At 35.1% G+C, this 18907-nt stretch overlaps 1 protein-coding gene across 1 annotated transcript; it reads right to left on the reverse strand.

Moving 5' to 3' along the window:
• Positions 1-380: 380 nt before the first annotated feature.
• Positions 381-3411, reverse strand: LOC148112819 (uncharacterized). The gene is made up of 2 exons (XM_087874061.1): positions 543-3411; positions 381-430 (listed from the first exon to the last, which is right to left on the reverse strand). The coding sequence occupies exon 1, from the start codon at positions 2783-2785 to the stop codon at positions 1562-1564; it is 1224 nt and encodes a 407-aa protein (XP_087730187.1). The 5' UTR covers positions 2786-3411; the 3' UTR covers positions 381-430; positions 543-1561.
• Between the last annotated feature and the right edge of the window lie 15496 nt (positions 3412-18907).

Here is an 18907-nt window from a genome sequence, read left to right on the forward strand (position 1 = left end):
AGGCTCCGCCCACCCACCCGGACATCATAATTGACAATCTCTGCATGCGCAGAAGCTCCCGTTGCGAACCGGTAGTAAAGGTAAATAGAACTCACCCCTGGTCAGCGTGATATGTGTTCTTTGATCATGAGTTGTGGGAAATTGCAGGTGAGGAGGATGGGCCAATGGAAGTAACATTTAAAACAGAACGGAGTAAAATGACTTTTAAAAATAAAATAAAATGGGGTTTCTCTTGCTAAAACTAGCCACATGAGCCTACCATCCCTATCAGTTTCTCTCACTCTGTTTCCTGACTGTTCAATCGCTCCTTCCTTCGTGATTTCCTTCATCCCGGTTATCTGAAATTTCTTCTTCTGTCAGCATCCCATGTCTTTTTTTTTTTTTATTGAAAAGGTTTTCAAATACAAATTTTTCCCCCTTTTTCCCCCCCCTCCCCCCCTCCCTAACCCCCCCTCCCCACCCTTCCCCCCCTGTGACTTCTTCGTAACAAAAAAAAACCCTAATTCATAACAGATTACTTACTCCCTCCTCAAAATACTGACCTTTACTTACTAAAAGTATTATAAATCCCCCTTTATCCATACATTTCAGAAAAGAAGAAGAGAAAAAAAACAAAAAAAACCAAACACATTATACTATAACTATTATAAAATAACTTCTAATTTAGCATAATAGTGTTTTATATCTATACATTATTGCAACAATTCAAAACCACCTTCCACTTTAAAACTATACGATAAGTCCTACTTTAATAACATTTCAAAGCGGGCTCCCCATAAAATCTAATTTAACATTTATTCCACTCTATCCATTTCCTCCACTCCCCTAAATGTATCACTTAAAAATCCCTTTTCTTAAACTAATCAGTCTGTAGCTAGCTTATTCACCCACTGTCTTACAAATTTACCATACACAACAATTCTTGATATCTTTAATTCACTGCCCACACTACTTAAAAATATATATATATATATATATTCCATTATATCTAAATAAAAAAAGAAAAGACAATAACTTTAAATTTATAGTCCATATAATATCTTCTTGAAGTCTTTCCACTGGATTGTTAAAACCAACATCCATAATAGGGTAATATAGCTTGCTAATGCAACAGTTTATTCAAGATCTCCAATCATATCTGCCCCCATCAGTAGTAAACATCTTCTTATATATATAAAAGTAAAAACAACCACCCGAGTGACATTATAATTATATTCCATATAATAATAATTGTGGGTTTCATCAGGATTATTAATTTCCATCATCGTATTGGGTAACAACCCGATCTTCTGCATGTCCCAATATGATTCTCTTGCCTTATAATTCAAGATAATTATAATATATTTATCAACACAAAAGAAGTTTCAAAGTAGATAATTCAAAACCATCAATTTGAGGCTCTTTCCATGTCCCAAAATTACGGCAATGCAGAGATCTGCCACTATCCTCAGGATGATATTGACCAATATGTCGCCTCCTCTATGTTTTCACATAATCATTCATATTTTAAAATCACTGGCTTCACTGTTGCTTGGATTAGAAATTTCTATTTTTGTACAACCTATTTCTTTTTTTGTTTTCTTTTTGTGGGTTTGACTTCCATCCTAATTTTTTGTGTCTCGCGTTTCTTTTTTATCCCTTGTATATCCTCTAATTGGTTTCCATGCTTGTCCTTGCCTTGATAAGTCATCACATTAAAATCAGATGGCACTTCTCTCAAATTTGTAGATAATCCAGCTGGGGTATCCGATAAATCCAAAGGCAATTTATCTGGTACAGTCTCTGTCTTTAATTCCAGCTCCTTCTGCTTATCCTGTATTATATCTGAAGACGTTAAATTCATTTTCAACCTATTTTGATAAAATTCTTCCGCTCTTTCAACAGTATTTAACTGGTATCTTTCTCCTTGATATCTCAATATAATACCAACTGGGACGTCCCACCGGAATTGAATATTTCTCCTTTTTAACTCAGACACCAGAAAGCCAAATTTCTTCCTTTCCATTAATATCTTAGGTGGGAGTTCCTTGTAAATCCAAATCTTTCTTCCATACAATTGCAAATTAGAATTGAAGGAATTTTGCACAATTTTATTCCTAATTTCTTTATCTGAAAAATAGATTACCACATCTCTAGGCAATTGCCTTTGCTTGGCAGTCCAGGAGTTTATTCGATAAGCTCTGTCAATCCTACAAAACACTTCCTCAGGTTGAATCTTTAAAATCCCAGCTAGAAATTCAGAAGATATTTTCCTTAGGTCATCTCTGTTATTTTCCTGCAAACCTCTAAGTCTTATTGCATATTCTGTGAAATTGTATTGTATCTTTAGAACCTCTTTATCAATCCTCTGTTGCAGATTTTCTACATTACCAGACTTTTGGTCAGCATCCATTTTAAATTTTTCTTCTGAACTATAATCCTGAATATTTAACAAATCATTTTCAATTTTTTGAATTCTATTGTCCAATTTATCTTGAATTTCATCCATTTTTGACTCTAGTAAATTAGTATTTGTATCCAACCGAATCATGAATTCTGACATTTTTAAAATTTTTTGCTGCAAAAAGTCAAACTTGGATTTCACCAATTCCTTAGTTTCCTGCTTAAATTTTTCAAGTTGCTGATTCACAATCTCATCCCTTCTTTCAATCTCCTCTAAGAGAAATTCTATTATATTAAAATCAGGTTTCTGGGACTGAAGAGTTAAAACTTGTTCCTTTAAATTCTTAGTGGGGGAATCCCCCCCACCTATTTGCTTGTCTGACTTCACAAGCCTCAGTGCCATGTTTCCGCCTAAGCAGGCTTTGTTAGAAGAAAAAAAAAAAAAAAAACAAGACAAAAGACTTCCAGCCAGCAACAAGGGAAAAAGAGAAAAACAAAAACAGGAGCGGAGTTTTATCTACAAATGTAGCCAGTGGTATTTATTCCGCTACATTGTAATAATAAAAAACGGAAGAACTTTCCCTCTCAAACTCTTCTCCAGCCGCGGCAGACGCCATTTTAAAAAGAAACTTTTTTCCTCTTTCTCTTCCTCTATTCTCTTAAGTAATTTTTAAAAGATAAGTAAAATACTTGCGCTTCAGTATTACAGGTCCAGCTCACATTTTCTTTGAGTAATCTGTCAAATTCGCAGGCTTGCTTTTGACGCCTGGCTCTGCATTAGCAGAGGTCTCCCAAAGCCCGGAGCAGCGGCTGGGGATATGGGGCATCTCATCCGCTCCATCCCAAAAGTAAAAGAAAAACTTTTGGGACTCTGCAGAGAGTTCTACCCACCCCTGCCGGCTCTATCTCCGTTTCCTCATGGGAACGGAGTTTTTTCGAGCCGCCGTTCCGTTGTGAAGGCGGCTCTGACAGGCAGTGGAAGCTGACGATCCCAAAGGAACGTCTGGCGGCGGCCAGCAGCAAACAGGAAGTCAGCATCCCATGTCTTGATCCTCTTGCCATCTGCAATCCAATTCACTGGGTAATTGTCACTGTGGACATTTTACTGCAATGCCAGTCTTATTAGCTGCAGAGGTTGGAATGGGATGGTGGTAAAAGTAATGCAGGGAGAGAAATCGTATGCTTGCTCTCCTTCAATTTTTGATAACTTGTGCATAATCTTTCCATTAACTTAAAGTTCTGTCTGTTATCCTTTAAATCTGTATGTTGCCTCTTCCTTGGAAAAAGGCCTCTTACTATTGCTACAAGCTATATAATTTCTATTCCTCTCCTTTCTCCTCTGCTATATCCATCTCTGTGTCTGTTTCTTTGTGTCTGCACATGCATCTGCAGTTCTACAGCATTTTATATCTCCTATAACTCCAAGAATTCATTTCTATTTATCTTGCTGAAAGTTCTTAATTCTAATTTCCTTACTGATTCCAAGGAGCGTCTTATCATTTCCCTTAATCTTTGCATCCATTCACTTTAGCATCTTGGAGAATCCTATTTCCTCTACTACTGACTTCCTGTTACAGACCTTTGTAATTAGATACCTTTTTTTTATGATTCCTGCATGCTTGCAGCAGACTTTAATCCCTTTACTTATTTCTCAGCTCTATTGCAATATATTTGTTGCATATGTGTGAATCAATTTTGATTTAATTCAGATTGATTAAATCAGATAAGGTTCAAAGTGGGCATGATTCAAAGCAAATTGAAGATAATTTAAAGATAAATCCATTTTGATCCATTAATTATAATAGAGAATCAAAACATTTAAATCTCAATCTCTCTCTCTCTCTCTTTCTCATCTAAAGGTAAAGGTTCCCCCACACATGTGTGCTAGTCGTTCCCAGCTCTAGGGGTGGTGCTAATCTCCGTGTCTAAGCTGAAGAACCAGCGCTGTCCGAAGACGTCTCCATGGTAATCTGGCTGGGATGACTAAACACCGAAGGCGCATGGAGCACTGTTACCTTCCCACCAAAGTGGTCCCTATTTTTCTACTTGCATTTTTTACATGCTTTTGAACTGCTAGGTTGGCAGAAGCTGGGACAAGTAACGGGAGCTCACTCCATTACGTTGTGCTAGGGATTCAAACCACTGAACTGCTGACCTTCTGATAGACAAACTCAGTGTCTTAGCCACTGAGCCACCACATCCCTTTCCTCTCTCATCTAAGACCTATCTAATTATTTTTTCTCTTTCTCTTAGATTGAGATGAAGGTACAATAAACCAGTGTTTTCTCTGGTGAGACCGGTCTATCAGGACAACCTGGTCTACCCAAATATGGGACGGAGCATACTGCTTCCAGTGCAGTTTTAGTTGAATATCTTCAGATATTCTCCCTGTTTCTCTGAGGCACATATTGCCAAGATAGGATAGAAGCTCCCCCGCCCCCAGTTGTCCAGCAAAGAACCTAAATTATGCTGAACCAATGAAAAAAGTGTGCCTCTTTGACTTAAAAATTTGATTTCATTTGCTTTTCTGAGATGCCAGGATTGGCATGACAGTGAAGAATGATTCCTGAATTCTTGGCTGCTTCTGATGGAGTTTCTCAGTGTCACAACAATTGGCATAACTTGTTGGCATGATCCTTGAATCCTGGAAAAGACTCTACCACCACCCGATCACTTGGTTATGTCTGTGTTAGTTAGTTAGCAGATGCCTCCATAATAGGATGCATTAATACAAGCAAGCCAGAAAATAGGAGATTTGGCATAGAAAAAGCAGCATTTGTAATTTGTAATACACTTCCACAGTCAATATTTGGACTTAAACTTGTCCTAATAAGTTAGTATTTAAATGTAAAGTACCATACTGGACTGGTCAGCTTAAAGTTTGTATTCAGAGTGCTGAAAAATAAAACTCCCAGTGTCCTTGTAACTTTGAACAGTCACTAAATGAATTGTTGTAAGTCAAGGACATTTCCTGGAATATTGGCTTGTGTTCAATCAGAAAATTGCAGCTTTGGTTAAGAGGCCCTTTGGACAAATATATCTGGTATGTCAATTATGTCCTTTCCTGGATAAAGCGACTGTCATCATTCCCAACCTGACTTTGGGAGCTCAGTATTGGAGTACTGCAATGTGCTGTACATGGAGCTGCCCTTGAATACCACTTGGAAGCCACAGCTGATTCAGAATAAATAGTCCTTGGTATTTGTTGATGTGATTTGCCAATTGTGTAAGTTTCATTGGTTGACTTATAGGTACAATTTGAAACTCATTTTGGTATGGTCTAGTGACTCATTATTCAGTATTTTAATTTGATTGTTTCTTCCTGCATAGTAAGGTACAAGAAGGTCAGAATGCTCTGAATCCTTTCAGCAAAGTAATGGCATCTTGTAAGATGCTGGAGACGGTGTTTGTCTGTAGCCACTTTTGTCCTATGGAGTTGCATTCCTCTGTGATCCTCATGATCCTAGATTGCTGGTTTTATGAAAGCTATGGAGACTTGGCTGTTCAAGAAAGACCTAGGGTAGGATGTTTAACTCTGCTTGTTGACTATTATATGACATTGCTTGTTCCCTGACACAGAGTACCATATTTCTTATTGGTACACATATTTTTCTTCTGTTTTAATTGTTTGTTTCTTTGTATACTACTCAGATTTCCTTCAGCAGTTGAGATAGTGAATAAAGATACAATGGCAGGGTAAGAAAAGGAGAATGCTCAGAGGGTATGGAGATACAACTGGCCTATATGTATAGTAATGGGAGGGTGGAATTTGTTTTAGTATTATTGGTAAGTGTGGTAATGTGGTAAGTGTGCTGAAATACAGTCCATGACAAGGAGAGGGGTGAAATAATTAAGTTTTACAGATTTAGTAATATAGCTGAAATTTCTGGTGGGAAAAATAATTGCATGGGATTGAGTGGGATCTTGAAATTTAGAGGAAAACTGGCTCTGAAATTACAGGACAACATCTATTAAATTTTGTGAAAGTTTAAAAAAAATAAGGGCCATCTTTTCAAAATGGCATTTGCACAATAATTTAGCTAATGTGTGAAGATAATTACCACAGTTGCATAGGAAAATTGGATAATTGTACGTCCAAATGGTTGTTGCATATCTAATTAGCCATTTTTTGTGTGCAGCTATTTAATTTACCTGGAAGGTTTTTTTAAAAAAAGATTATTAGTATGGAATGATGCAAAAACAGATGCTGTGCAAGGAATTATGTGAGAACAGCTTCATACTCATGACAGTCCAAGAGAACATTGTAATAGGAGCCATATACAATATCAAGGGATAGCACATGATGAAAAATTTTATAATGAGGTACAACACATTTCCTTTAATTAAAAATGTTATTCTCTAAGCAATGATAGTAATAGTAATAAAAAGCAACAATAACTTTTTAAAAAGTAAATACGCTTTAAAATGTGCACCCTAAAGTTAAGGTTATAAATATAAACAAAGTTTTGAAAAGTTAATAAGTAATCTAAAATGTATTTCAAAACATTATCAGACATTCTAAATTCTGTCTCCCTCATATCAAATAATTTTTATGATACGGTAAGTTAGAAGATTTCATTTAAAAACCCAATAGTTTTTTATTTTCTTAAAGAGCCAGTTTGGTCTAGTGGGTTAATGCACCAGGCTAGAAAGCAGGCGACCATGTGTTCAAGTCTTACCTTAGCCATGAAAGCTGCTGGGTGATTTTGGGCCAGTCACTCTCTCTTAGCCCAACCTACCTCACAGAGTTTTGTTGTGGACAAAATAGGAGGAGGAAAAGTGTTGGATATGTTTGCTGCCATGGGTTGTTGTAAAAATAACAATATATAGCCTGAGTCTAAGTTTGTGAAGAAATAGTTCAGTTTATACATGCATATTTTATAAATTCAATATTTTTAAAAATACAACAAATAAGTAAATATTAGCTGTTCATTTATTTGATTTTCCCAAATTTGCTTTTTAAAAAGGGTACTGGACTTTTTTTGTTTTTCTTTGAAGTCGTTTTGTTTCCAAAAAGTTCCAAGAAGTTTCTTCAGCTCTGACTGGATGGTGACTCTGACTTTGTCTTAAATAGGTTCCACTTGAGTGGGAAGGTAACAGAGTTCCATATGCTTTTGGCATATAGACATGCTGCCCACATGACTACAGAAATTGTCTTTGGACATTGTTCGGCCAAGAAATGGAAATGAACACCACGCCATAGAGTCAGATATGACTGGACAGGGAAACCTTAACCTTTATCTTTTATTTTAAATATAATACTAAGAACTACTCAGTTACTTCTAAAAAAATTTAAGTTTTCTGATGTTTAATAAAATTGTAAACAAAAATCAAACAAAAAATGCTGTTTCTTATGATCCTATCTCAATTTCTTATCAAATATGTATTATTGCTAACCTCATTGTTGAGTTTATAAAAATCCTGAGGTTACTTTTGCTGGAAGTAACCTCCTATGACTCTAGGAATCCTTAAAAATTATGAAAGGAAAGTCTTTTATCAGATTTGTTAGTGGAAAGAGATGATGCAAGGGAGGGGAGGGAGGGAGGGAGGGAGGGAGGGAGGGAGGGAGGAAGGAAGGAAGGAAGGAAGGAAGGAAGGAAGGAAGGAAGGAAGGAAGGAAGGAATTGCATCTCTGAGTGTTTTATGATTAAGCTAGGAGCAAGGAAACTAGGTGTCAGGAAACAAGACCTGTCTAGATATTCTTAAAATACAATTGCCAGCATCCTTCAATAGCAGCTCTATAGTTTCTTGCTATTTCAGTTGCAATTTATAAAAAACCAGAGGATCAGTTAAGATTAAATAAGTAACAACCGTACACAATATGTTATTTTTCAACATAGCACCCAAATTCTCCACAAATGTGGAAGCCAAACATAAATATCACAAATAAATTGTTCTTTGAGTCCAGAAATGTATCTATTATTCTGTTTCCCACAAAAATTTAAGCCTTTATATGCTTAAAAAATTATCAGGAAACTAGAACATAAGTACCAAACACAGAAACTCTCTCACACACACAAACCCAAAACAAAAAGCAATAAAAATTATATAAATTAATTTTCTGCTGAAATAAATATAAAACCATTTGTTTAAGAAACAAGCATCCCTTTGCTTGCAAGCTCTCTTGATTTCAAAGGCCTATTTTAGAAAGGAGAGGTTCAGTCATTGGAAAAAACAGAAATAACTTCTCATTCCCCATCTGAAATACAGTCAGGATAATTCAAATATAATATGACTATAATGAGAAAATTACAAGGTACTGAGTTGAAACCAAACAAGGTGTTCCATAACTTGATAATTAAAAAAAAAAGTATTTGGAATTACTAGAAAACTGGAGAACACAGAAAATAATTTTTATCTTTCACTATTTTTTCCTGCAATATTGAACATCATCACATCATTTCAAAAGATATTTCAACCCTCTGAAGTAGATATGAAATGAAAATCAACACAATCCAATGTTACAGTGATTTTGGAATGGTGTCCTTATCTTTTGTTATTGTTACCACATTTAATTCTAGTGATGGCCCTGGATGTTTTAAGATTTTAATTTTTAAAACATTGCACACTTCAAAGCCAATCTAGAAGTGGTTTTCAGATCTAGTGTGAACCCTTATTTTTAGGCTTCTGAGTAGCCTGCAAATAGGTGTGGCTGCTTTAACAGCTACATTAAAAATGAGTGTGCCTTAATAAGTTAACGGAGTCATGTCATGTTATGTCTTTTTTCAGGGTTCTGTGGAAACCTGATTTAAAAAAATGTTTTTTTAAAAAATGAAATTAATTCTGAAGTGTGAATAGCTTTATTACTAATATCCTTTATGTCATTTCTCTAGCCTAAAAGTGGATTTGAAACACCTTCCTAATGAAGCACTGAGTTAATGTCTTGATTTATCCCATTACATATGAAGCACACACAAAACTGAAATAATTGCTAAAAACAGTTAAGGAACAATAATGCATGGATTTAGAATAGTTTTGGAAGTATCAAATTTAAAATGGAACAGGATAGAAGGGATTTTATTTTTAAAATGTTAAAGTAAAAATAAAATATCCAAGAAATTAATGTGTGTTTGCATTTAATGAGTCAGAAAAACAGACTAGTAAGTAACATTGCTTGGCAACTACCTATTGTAATATCATATCTATTAACACTTCTTCTTAATCAACCATATTCTGCCTCTATTTATATATTCTGCTGAAAGAGGAATAATCTCATTAAATGTCATAGCATTTATGGAACATAAACCATTCTATAGAAAGGAAAGATTTTGCTTTCTGGTTCATTTCTCTAGTTCATTTCTCTGCCAGTTACAATTAATTTCCTTCCCATTAAACATATACCGGTAAAATTTGTTTTATCACTGAATACCATGGAGACAAAAGAGCAGAGGGAGGAAAGAAAATGTAGTAAAATGAATATATTTCATCTGGGATATTTCAAAAGAGTATAGAAAAGTATTAGAAGTATGCACTGTAGAGGCAAAAGAAATCTGCCCAGGATTTCAGAGGGAAAAATTTGGAGAATTAAAATAGACCATAGTTGTGTTTCAAAATATTGATTATTTATGGTATATAAATGTTGCCATGTGTTCAAATTAGTTGTCTTCTGTGAGATTTTGGAAGAAAGTATAGCATTTCAGCATTTTCATAAGGGGTTCCATGTATTTTCTGGTATGAAATTGTTGAACGTTCATGAAATTTGGCACATTTTACTTTTTTATTTATAATCATGTTCATCAATTATCAGATGGCACCAGAAAAAGATAACCAGTCTCTGGTATGTTGGCCAAAAAAAAATCCAACATATATAAGAGAAGGTATGAATGATAACAAACAAGCAGGTTTGTGTTTTTTATGTCTGTGTCTGTGTCTGTGTGTAAGTGTGTCTGTGTGAGAGAGAAAGAGACAGAGAGTGAGAGAGAGGTTTTAAAACTGCAGAATTGATAGAAAAAAAGTGTACCATCAAAATAGATGAACAGGCTGGAAAATAAGATCAGCATGCTAACATCAGATGCAAGCAAGTTAGAAACAATGAAATAAAAGAAGTTGAAGAACAAGAAAACCTGATCAAGAAATCTCATCTAGAAACAAGGAAGATCAAAGAAACACTGCAAATAATGAAGCAGCAACTAACAGCAATAGCCAAAAAAATCAGCAGATACGAAGCTCAAATTGTACACTACAGGTAGACTCTTCAATTAAGTCCAATCAGAAATGTTTCTACCAATCCATCAAAGAGACACTGCAATGAATCAATCAACATCTTACAGAGAAGAAATAAAGTAAAGGTGCAGCTATGGGTCAATGCAAACAAATACAACAAGAATGCAGCTTGGATAGTTGAGATGGGTAAGAATAAAAAAGAAATTGAAATAAAACAACTTGTAATAACAGCAGAAAATGTTGGAGAAAAGAGAAAGAGAAATCAAGAATGGGTTACCACCATTGCAGGGATTTTGGCTGAAATTTTTTTTTCAATTTTTTTTTATTTTATACACAAAGAAGCACACAATACATAATCAGTCATTCAGTGCATCATCTAGATGTTTCTTCAGTGGCTTATTATTATTTATTATTATTATTATTATTATTATTATTTAATCTTTAGTGAGATTCACAGCCTTTGAGGCTGGTTAATAGCTCAGCAGCTCAAGTCCTAACCAAGGACCTAGGAACTGTTAAGGTATCGTCGGAGGATGTAAGCTGTTCTGAGTAAGGTGGTTTTTTGTAGAGTCAAAATGTTCAAGTCCGGCAAATTTAGAATTTCTAAATAGTGGGGTAGCCCTTTGGGTATTGCTCCAAGGGCTCCAATTACAATCGGGACAACACATGATTTCTTTTTGCACAGTCGCTCAACTTCAATTTGCAAGTCCCGCTACTTTGTGATTTTTTCTTGCTGCTTATCTTCAATCCGTGCATCACCAGGTATTGCAATGTCAATGAACCATACTTTTTTCTTTTCAACTATTGTTATGTCAGGTGTGTTGTGGACCAAGGGCCTGTCAGTCTGAATACTAAAGTCCCACAAGATCTTGAGTTTCTCATTCTCTAAAACTTTCTCAACCTGATGTTCCCAGTGGTTTTTGCTGTACTCAAATCCAAACTTCTGGCACAATTTCCAGTGAATGATCTTAGCAACACGGTTATGGTGTTGTAGGTAGTCAGTTTGTGAAATTTTGCTGTACCCACTGATTAGGTGGTCTACTGTCTCATCTTTCTCATTGCAGAGGCGGCATTTGCTGTTGGTGGTAACATGTTGAATTTTTGCCTTCATGAAGTTTGTGGCTAGGGCTTGTTCTTGAGCTGCCAAAATAAAGCTTTCTGTTTCTTTTTTCAGTACTCCTGATCTTAACCAGTTCCAAGTTAGTTTCTGGTCAGCTTTGCCTTCAATACTTTTCAAGTATTGGCCATGCAGAGCTTTGTGTTTCCAATTTTCAGCTCGCTGCTCAATTACTTCTTTCTTATATTCTGCTTTTGTTTTAGTTGTTTTTAAAAGGCCTCCTTTATTTACTTCCTTAATCATTGGTTCTTCACTTTTCTGGATGTAATCATTCAAGCTGCATTTTTCTTCTTCCACAGTCTGCTTTACTTGTAGGAATCCTCGACCACCCTCTGCTCTTGTAAATATAATTGGTCAACATCACTTTTAGGGTGCAAGGCATGATTCATTGTCATGAGCTTCCTTGTTTTTCTGTCCAAATTATCTAACTCCATCTGGGTCCAGTCAATTATTCCTGCAGAGTATCTAATCACAGGTATAGCCCAGGTATTTATGGCTTTTATGATGTTTCCTCCACTCAATTTGGACATTAATATCTTACGAATTCGCCGAATGTACTTGGCTGAAATTAATTCCTTGACTTTATTATGCATTAAGTCAGAGGCTTCTAAAATCCCCAAGTACTTGTAGCCTTCTTCTGATTTTACTGCCTTTATCATTTCTTCATTCTCTAGTTCTATTCCATCCTCTTCTATGATCTTGCCTGCTTTGGTTGCTATTGTTGCACATTTGTCAATTCCAAACTGCATACCGATGTCTTGGCTGAATTCTTTTGTGTTTTCAATTAATAAATTCAGTTCAGCTTTTGTTTTACCAAACAGCTTCAAATCATCCATGTACATCAAGTGCGAGATTTTCAGTCCTTTCTTTGCAAGTTAGTATCCACAGTTCATCTTCTTCAAAATGATTGTCAGTGGTAGCATTGAGAGTATAAAAAGTAGGGGTGAAAGGGAATCACCCTGGAAAATGCCTTGTTTAATTTCAACTTCACCCAGTTCTTCTTCATTAGCCATAAGTTTCGTTTTGAAGAAGAACTGGGTGAAGTTGAAATTAAACGAGGCATTTTCCAGGGCGATTCCCTTTCCCTTTTCATTTAGAAAATTCTAAAATTTTCTTGATTACTTCCCCTTCTGAAGGGATTTTCTCTGCTTTCCATCTTTGCGCAAATACTATCCTCACTGCAATTACTACAGGAATAATCAAATATATATTTTCTTTACTAATTTTCTCTGTTGGATACCCAATAGGAACAGCTCCGATTTTAAATCAATATGTTGTTGAAGCATTTCTTCTAACCATGTTTTAATTCTACTTCCAATAGTTTCTGGCTTCTGGACATGTCCACCACATATGATAGTATGATCCTGGTGTCTGCTGACATTTCCAACATTTAGCTGATTTGTCTTTAAACATTTTTGATGTTTAACTGGTCTGCATTCACTCATTGCCAAGCAGTTTAACAACATAATGCAAGGAGATGAAATTGAAGATTGGTTAACATCTTGCAAAACCTACCCAATAATGCAGAAAGATGAAAAGGTTTTTTTCTATAACAGAGAAAGCAAATCATGACTTTAAGAAATAAATTTGGGAGAAAGTAGACATGAGTTACTCTATCCATTCAGATCACGTTCTTTTCCCACAGACAGTAACAAACTTCAGATGTGGAAGAACTATTTTGCCTTTAACTAAAATTCTGAGGTTCACAAACTGGAAGTGATACAAAACAGTGGCTGAGGAATGCACACATATTTCTGAGAATCTCCTTAATGTGAAAAAAATCTTAGGACCAAATTTAGCAAATAGTCCTATCAAAACCTCTTCTTGGCATTCAGCAACTTAACTGACATAGAAATACCACAACTACTACATGAGACTATATCCCATTGAACAGTCTAGCTTTTGAATGAACATTCATAATATTGCAATATATAAGTGCATAGTCTTTTAAGTAATTAGGAGTCCTTGCCATTCTTCAGTAGATAATCCTTAACAGTTTATGTTAAGTTTATGGACCCAGATCTTTCTTCTCTCTCTTCCTGATCTAGATGTATCTGAACACTTGAATGCAATGTAAGAACAATTTGTTGATTGCTGCTAAAATAGAATGATGAGCTAGATAATTTAAAGCAGTAATTATCGAAGTAACCAAGACAGAAAGAATCATAAACTGTGCCTCAAAAGAGGTTAATAAGTTATATTGGCATAACTAGGGTAGCAGTTTTAATTTAGTAGCACAGTTTAAGAGTTCAGAATGTGTTGAGTGAATTAAATCAGAAATTCTGACCCTTTTAGATAAACCAACATGATTGTCTTATTCCAAGGGTCTGGGATTAACTGAGGCTGCAAGAACAGAAACTCTGGTTAATGCGTCTTCTTAAGCATAGACTTTCCAACTCATAAACACTAGAATTCAGAATGGTTTGGAACAATTCATGGGAACTGGTCATTCATCCAGGCCTGTTAGGAAAGCATTTCAGACACAAGACTGTAAACTCTGTTTTCTTCAAACTAACAGGGCATGCCTCTTTGTTTCTATATTTTATTTCCATACTAGAACTATTAATCTTTTCAATTGTGCTGTAAACCTGTCATCGCTTAAGAACAATTTTGGTTGAAGTCTTAATACACCATAACACAATATATTTTGGTTTCAGATTATTAATTTGTCAAAATGTGAGCCAAAACCTAGGATGTCCTTTAAAGGGTTTCTTATTCCTTGACTAGACTACATTTGGACAAGTAGGTTTTCCATGTGAAAGAAATCAAGAGCTGTTGGAAAAGAACATGCTTTCTTCCTCCCTTTGGTACATAAATCCAAACAAAGTTTTGACAAAGACAGAACAATCAAAGAACTCAAAGAACTTAAATCCATCTTTCTCCACTCAAGAATATCCTTGGGTGCAAACACAAGGAAGATGAAGTAATTACCTTCCCTATCACAACCTGCCAAGTATCCAGCTGTTATAGTTTAACAAAATGAGAATTGGCAGCTATGTTTCCAGGCTTCAAAAGCATGGCAATTGGTTTGTAGTATTGTTTTTTTGTTTGTTTGTTTTTTTAAAAAAATATTTTTTATTTTTTCCCAAACATAAACATAAAATATAACTTTCAAGAACAGAGTTTCAATCCGGTCATAGATGATTAACATGCTTATATTCTTTTAACACACTCTATTCCGCTTTTCCATTACATCTTTTAAAAATTTAAAACAGCTAATAAAAACAAATAACAAATTTAAACATAAGATTCTAACACTTTCATCTAAACAAATCTAATATATCAATACAGTTTTAACTTCAAATTAAATTTTAACTCATTATCTCTATATCTATATCTCATCCATATCCAAATAGTTATTAACAATATTCTAGTCTCTTATTCTAATTATATACCTTACAATTTTATCACCAAAATTATCAAGGTCGATTTCAATACAGCTTCATTTTGTTAAAATTTTAAAACACAATTTTATCAATATCTTAATTGTTTACATCTTTTAAAAATTTAAAACAGCTAAGAAAAACAAAAAAACAAACTTTCAATACAGCTCCATTTTGTTAAAATTTTAAAACACAATTTTATCAATATCTTAATTATTTGACCCTTTTTATCAAATCAAAATATCTTGAACTTTCCAATTTAATATCATAAGCAATAACATATTGCTTATTCTTCACCAAATTATCAACTCTTTTGAGATTATTCCCAATATTGTCTCTTCCCAATCTCCCAACATTATTGGCTGATTTCCAGCATATTGTATTTGACTAATTTCTAGCATAAACTTCTCCCAGACTCCCTCCATTGTTTGGCTGATTTCCAGCATATTTTGTTTGGCTAATTTCTAGCATAATCTCCTCCAGAACTCCTTCCATTGTTTGGCTGATTTCCAGCATATTTTTCTCCAACTCTCCTCCTATTGCTTGGCTGATTTCCAGCATATTTTATTTGGCTAGTTTCTAGCATAATCTCCTCCAGAGCTCCTTCCATTGTTTGGCTGATTTCCAGCATATTTTTCTCCAACTCTCCTCCTATTACCTGGCTGATTTCCAGCATTTTATTGGCTGATTTCCAGCATTTTCTATTTGGCTGATTTCCAGCATAGTCTCCTCCAACTCTCCTGCCATTGTTTAGCTGATTTCCAGAATTTTATTTATTTTCCCACTTACTTCCTCTGAGTCTCTAACTCTTATCTAGTTAAAATCCTTCACCTTCACTTAAATTATCTATTTAATCTCCATATCTCAGCATATTCATCAAAATCTCATTATGTTTCATAATAATCATCATTTTCCATATTTGTTAAATTAGATCACAATTTATCTCTATCATCTGTGTATTTCATAGTTTCATTCAGTAATATGTAAATCAATCATAATCAACAGTCTAGCTTTGTTTGCAAAATATAGTTAAAACATATTACAACAAATAATAAGTTTTCTCAAAATTATCTCTCATTAGTGTACACTTCTCATAATAATTTTTAACCACTTAGTATATTAAGTATGTATTAATTGCCATTTATTATTATTATTATTATTATTTTCTTTATTGTTCCAAAAACCTTCCTGTTTAATCCAAAAGAAAAAAAAATCCTTTTACTCCTTTAGGCTTTTAAGCATTACATCACAATTTAGTTACATTTAGTTTAAATCTATTTTGTTTCTTCTTTTTCCTGTCTGTCCAGATGTTCCACTTCAAAGTTCATCTGTTCAAATTAAAAGTTCTATATATCACTTTAGTGCTCTTATAGATGTCTGCTCCAAGCATGATGTCTCCACTTCCTGTCTTTGTTCATATGCCACACCTTCTTTTTGCTAAGTCTGTAAGTTTCCATTATAGAAAAAGTCCAAAATCTTTCTTCTTAAAATCACCCAGAACAGGATAAAAATTTCCAAAATCCATTAGTCTACTGTTAATTCCAAAGTAATCATAATAATCCAAAGTAGAAAGCCATTTAGGATATTTCTTTTCCAAGCTGAAAGTAAAAGCTCTTCAATCCACTTTCCTGCTTAGTCACTGCAGACTTCATGGCAATTTTGTAGCCATCCGTCTTTCAATCTTCATTAACTTTATTAACTTTCACAAGTATTGTTTTTTTGTTTTTGTTTTTTGTTTGTTTGTTTAAAAAAAGGGAATACCTTCAGTGTTCATTCTTGAATGACTAGCTGGACAGGTTCCTGCAGTTTTCTTGACAAGATTTCGAAAGTGACATGCCATCAACTTCTTCCTAGCACTGAGAGAGTGACTGGTCCAAGGTTAGCCAGCTGGCTTTGTACCTAGGACTTGGACTCATGGTCTTTTGGTTTCTACCCTAGTAATCGCTACACCAAAGCTGTTCTGAACTGGCTTTTATCTGAGGTAAATACATACTGAAGAATAATTCTACTGAATCGCTCAATGAATTATTTATTATATTGAGCAATTTATACCACTTCCAAGGGAACTTTCCTAATACTGTTTTTTTTTCTACATAGAAAAATAAATTTTTCAAGGTTTAATAAAATATGAATCAATATTATAAGAAGCATATGAGGATTGAAAAAAAATACATTTGAAAAACATATGCTTGAAAAATATATATAGATGTGTCTTGGTTTTTGTGTTGTACTTTCAGTGTTTAAAGAATGCATAAGGGCCCAAATCAGTAGTGGGATTCAAATTTTTTTACTACTGGTTTTGTGGGCATGGCTTGGTGGGCATGGCAGGGGAAGGATACTATAAAATCTCCATTCCCTCCCCACTCCAGGGGAAGGGTACTGCAAAATCCCCATTTCCTCCCAATCAACTGGGATTTGGGAGGCAGAGAATAGATGGGGGTGGGGCCAGTCAGAAGTGGCATGTACCGGTTCTCCGAACTACTCAAAATTTTTGCTACCGGTTCTCTGTTGAAACCCACTTCTGGCCAAAACTATTGTACCATTGTCCCCATGAGGTCACACTAAACTTCCTGCCATGCAATTTCTTTCCTAAGTAAATAGAATGAATTTTTTGTTTCCTTTGATTCTCTCCTTATTTGCATGAATGTAAAGAAAAAAACATTGTAACTAATCTCACCTGTATTAACAATTATTTTGTGGTCTTTCTAATGTTTTAATAATCAGTATTATTTGATTTATATCCCATCTTTTGTACAGAACAGAAGCTCTCGGAAATATACATAATGCCCCTCCTACTATTGTCCCCCGTAATGACAATAATGACAAGGTGACCTGAGCGAGAGGGCAACTGACCTAGAGTCACCCAGTGAGGTTCCATGGTTGTTATGGTACGTGGAAAAGACTTTGGGAGACTGGACCAAGAGACATGACAAAGAGAAAGGTCAGATAAAAGACATATCCAGCAGCTAAACAGTGGGTGAAGAAAAAGGCTTGAAAGAAACCTTATCTAGTTTCTTAAGCTGTAAAAAGAAGACAGGGGAGAGGGAAGATTGTACTTTCAGACTTGCAAGATTCTGTTGATGTAGCTTCACAATAAAATAGAATTAGCTCATCTTGTTGGAATTCCTAGCTAGTTTTCCTGACAAAGCTGACAATGCTTGAGGATGGACTGGAACTTGCGTTGTCCTATTACAAGTCCAACATCTTTCTAGAGACCTCAAGAGTTGTACAGGTAGACCTCAACTTATGAGGTCTTTGAACTTATGAGCTGACTTTGTTAAGTCAGCTTTTCCCCATTTTACACCCTGTCTTGCCACAGTTGTTAAGTTAATCACTGGAGTTGTTAAATTAGTAGCACAATTGTTAAGTACCATATTTTTCTCTCCATAAGATGCACCTGACCATAAGACATACCTAGGTTTAGAGGAGGAAAACAAGAAAAAAAATATGAGGCAGACCCTGAGAGGATCACAGATAGGTGTCCTCTCATGTGCCAGTTCTGCCTATTGACTCCTGCACTGCGGAAAAGAGACAGAAGAGGTGGGCAATGGCAAAGACAGAAGAGGTGGGGTTCAACACTGTAAAAGGACCCTGCCGCCACGGCCTGGCCTGTGACACAATATTTGCTCCATAAAACGTACAGACACCTTATGTGCATCTTATGGAGTGAAAAATACAGTAAATCTGGCTTCCCCATTGACTTTGCTTGTCAGCAGGTTGCAAAAAGATGATCGTATGATCCCAGGACACTGCAAAGGTCATAAATGTGAGTCAGTTGTCAAGTGTCTGAATTTTGATCACATGATCATGGGGATGGTACAACAGTCATAAGTGTAAACAATGGTCATAAGTCACTTTTTCA

This window comes from Pantherophis guttatus, chromosome 7, assembly GCF_059756535.1.
Source record: "Pantherophis guttatus breed Tessera chromosome 7, ASM5975653v1, whole genome shotgun sequence".
NCBI lineage: Eukaryota > Metazoa > Chordata > Lepidosauria > Squamata > Colubridae > Pantherophis > Pantherophis guttatus.

Coding starts and splice junctions, on each gene's coding strand:
- LOC148112819 (XM_087874061.1), bottom strand. CDS start 2,785: ATGGCACTGAGGCTTGTGAAGTCAGACAAGCAAATAGGTGGGGGGGAT.